The 3,197-nt window shown below is 48.3% G+C and overlaps 2 protein-coding genes across 2 annotated transcripts in view; one reads left to right on the forward strand and one right to left on the reverse strand.

The window, feature by feature from the left end:
* Positions 1 to 2,116, reverse strand: part of EAH_00061170 (hypothetical protein) — a gene marked incomplete at both ends in the record, with an annotated part of 4,298 nt that extends 2,182 nt beyond the window's left edge. Inside the window, 4 exons of the mRNA XM_013397034.1 lie at positions 110 to 246; positions 668 to 796; positions 1,094 to 1,357; positions 1,580 to 2,116. Of these exons, the coding sequence (XP_013252488.1) occupies positions 110 to 246; positions 668 to 796; positions 1,094 to 1,357; positions 1,580 to 2,116 (1,067 nt within the window). The remainder of the gene's footprint in view (positions 1 to 109; positions 247 to 667; positions 797 to 1,093; positions 1,358 to 1,579) is intronic.
* A 223-nt stretch (positions 2,117 to 2,339) lies between these two features.
* Positions 2,340 to 2,654, forward strand: EAH_00061180 (hypothetical protein; the record flags this gene model as incomplete). Its single annotated transcript, XM_013397035.1, has 1 exon — positions 2,340 to 2,654. The coding sequence occupies one exon, from the start codon at positions 2,340 to 2,342 to the stop codon at positions 2,652 to 2,654; it is 315 nt and encodes a 104-aa protein (XP_013252489.1).
* Positions 2,655 to 3,197: the final 543 nt, after the last annotated feature.

Raw genomic sequence — 3,197 nt, forward strand, 5'->3', positions numbered from 1 at the left:
AAATAAAATAATATAACATAAATACAAATCTAAATTGACAGAGATATATATATATATATATATATATATATAAAAGAGAGAGAGACAGAGTTTGTTTGTTTGTGTTTACCTGAGGGGATTACAGTGTATATCTTCATCTTTATTATTTGCTTCGTCTTCATCTTCTGCGCAGCTGTATAGGCAGTCTCTCAGCAGCAGTGCTGCTGCATCAGCTTCCTTTTGCTGCTCCCCTGCATGCAAACGCAGCTGCATATACACCCTAACTCTTAAAAAAAAAACAAACCAGCAGCAGCAGCACTTGCTGCTGTAGCAGCTTCTACAGCAGCAGCAGCAGCAGCAACCCTAGCAGCAGCAGCAGCAGCAGCCCTAGCAGCAGCCCTGTCAGCAGCAGCAGCCCTATCGGCAGCAGGAGCAACAGCCCTATCAGCAGCAGCAGCAGCCCCATCAGCAGCAGCAACAGCCCTATCAGCAGCCCTATCAGCAGCAGCAGCAGCAGGAGCAGCAGACCGTAGAGATAATGCAGATGAGAAGGTTTAGGGGTAGACTTTAATTGCTGAAGATGCGTGAAGTGTACACCAACACCACCGCGCAGCAGCAGAAAACCTGCTGAAGGTATTGTTGCTGCTAGCGGAAGCAGCAGCAACAGCTGCTGCAGCTTCTTGCGTACTGCAGCAGCTTCAATTAACCCGCACTTCTCCTCCCACTCTTGTTTTAAATATATTGTGCTGCTGCTGCTGCTGCTGTATTCATGCAGCAGCTCTTCTGCTGCTCCTCGCAGCAAAAAGACATTCAAGTGCTGCAGTACGCAATGCACACACACACCAACACCCTCAGCTAGCTAGCTAGCTGGCTAGCTAGCTAGCTAGCTAGCTAGAGAAGCTAGATATACTGCAAGAAGGGAGAGCCGCAGTTGTTAAGGAAGCCCCCGCATGCTAGGTAGGGATAGCCCTTAGTTAAATCAGTGCTGCTGCTGCTGTTGCTCCTGCTGTTGCTGCTGCTGCTGCTGCTGTACGTGCAGCCCCTAGCTAGCTAGCTAGCTAGCTAGCTAGCTAGCTAGCTAGCTGGGAGAGATTTCTTCGTATGCGTGTCTTACGAGGACTTTGAGCGAGAGGATCAGCAACAGCACCTCGAAGTTTAGTTTGCTGCTGCTGCTGCTGCTGCTGCTGCTGCTGCTGCTGCTGCTGCTGATAAGGCTGCCAATGAATAGAAATGCGTTATTAGAAAGAGAAGCAGCAGTAGCAGCAGCAGCAGCAGCAGCAGCAGCAGCAGACGAAGGCCAGCCGAAGCAATTAAACAATTCGCAGATATCTCCTAGCTGTCCCTCTATACTTCCGAACACTCGCACAGGCAGCTCCAGCTGCAGCAGCAAAAACACAACAGCAGCAGCAGCAGCAGCAGCAGCAGCAGCAGCAGCAACTGCTGCTGCTGATGCTGCTGCTGGTGCAGCAGGCGGGACCTTCAGAAGAAGCAAACCCTCCAGAACTACCTGCAGCTGATTTAGCAGCAGCAGCAGCAGATGCTCCCAGGAAAACCCTAAACCCTAAACCCTAAACCCTAAACCCTAAACCCTAAACCTTACCTCGAGAAGGTTGCTTTCTTCAGCAAAGAGACATGCTGCAGCATCAAACAGCTTCATAGCATCTTGTGCTGTGGCGAAGAAGCAGCCAGTTTGCTGCTGCTGCTGCACTGCAGCATTGTGCTGCAGCAGCAGCGCCTCGATCTCTGGTGCTGTTTTGTTGCTGCTGATAGACTTAGCTTTAATTATAATACTCTCTGCTATTCTTCTTCCTTCTTGCAGCAGCAACTCGCGCTGCTGCAGATCCTGCACGGGCAGCAGCTGCTGTTGCTGCTGTTCCTGCTTCAAGGTCACGTATGCTGTTCCTGCTGCTGCTGCTGCTGCTGCTGCTGCTGCTGCAGCAGCAGCAGAGGATTCATCTGGATGAAGGGGAGAAGCAGAAAAAGATTCTGCTGTTGAAGAGGCTGAGGCAGTGTGGGGCCCGAAGGCTATCCACTGTTTCTGCAGGTCTTGCTGCTGCAGCAGCAGATGCTGCTGCAGCAGGTCCTGCTGCTGCTGCTGCTGCTGCACTGCAGCAACAAGGTCTACCTTGAATCTCATCAAGCGATGAGTAGCGTTAAGAACTTTATCTCTTACAGAAGCAAAAAATGCATCGTAGGTAAAGCAGCCACCGTGCTGCTGCAGCAGCTCCGCAGCTTCCGCCTAAACAGCAGCAGCAGCAGCAACAGCAGCAGCAGCAGCAGCAACAACAGCAGCAAGGGAGGGGCGGTTTAACAGAAAGGCTTAGGGAGACTGAGACGCATGCAGCAGCAACAACATAAAAATGGAGCCACAGCACACCAACAGCAGCAACAGCAACAGCAGCAACATCAACAGCAGCAGCAATAGCAGCAGCAACGGCAGCAGCAACAACACCAACAGCAGCAACACCAGCAACGGCAACAGCAACATCAACAGCAGCAGCAGCAGCAACCACAACATCATCAGCATCAACAACACCAGCAGCAGGAGCAGCAGCAGGAGCAGCAACAGCAGCAGCAACCCCAACAGCAGCAGCAGCAGGAGAAGCAGCAGCAGAAGGATTACCTTTGCTTCTTGTTTGATTTGTACTGTAGAGAGGGCTCTGTCAGACGGATGAAGAGAAGCTGCATGCAGATGAGCGAGGAGACAGCTTAACTCTTCTTCGTCTAAAACGCCGTCTCCACCAACATCATAAGCGCGAAATAATAACTGCAAACGCAAGCGACCTGCAGCAGCAGCAGCAGCAGCAGCAGCAGCAGCAGCATATGCATATGTACATGGACACGCAGATGCAGCAGCAGATGTGCAGATGCAGCAGCAGCAGATGCAGCAGCAGATATGCAGATGCAGCAGCAGCAGATGAAGCAGCAGATGCAGCAGCAGAGGGTTGAGAAGCGTAGAAGGCATTAATAAATACTAAATAAAGAAGAAGCACAAAAATAATAATAAGACGAAAAATATAAAATAAAAATAAAAATAAAAATAACAACAACATGCAAAGACAAAAATAAAAGAAGAAAAACAAAATAAATAAAATAAATAAAATAAACAAAATAAACAAAACAAGAAAGAAGATTAATAATAATAATAATAAATAAATAAATAAATAAATGATAATAATAATAATAATAATAAATAAATAAATAAACAAATGATAATA

This window comes from Eimeria acervulina, genomic scaffold (assembly GCF_000499425.1).
Source record: "Eimeria acervulina Houghton genomic scaffold, Eah_scaff1569, whole genome shotgun sequence".
Taxonomy (NCBI): Eukaryota; Apicomplexa; class Conoidasida; order Eucoccidiorida; family Eimeriidae; genus Eimeria; species Eimeria acervulina.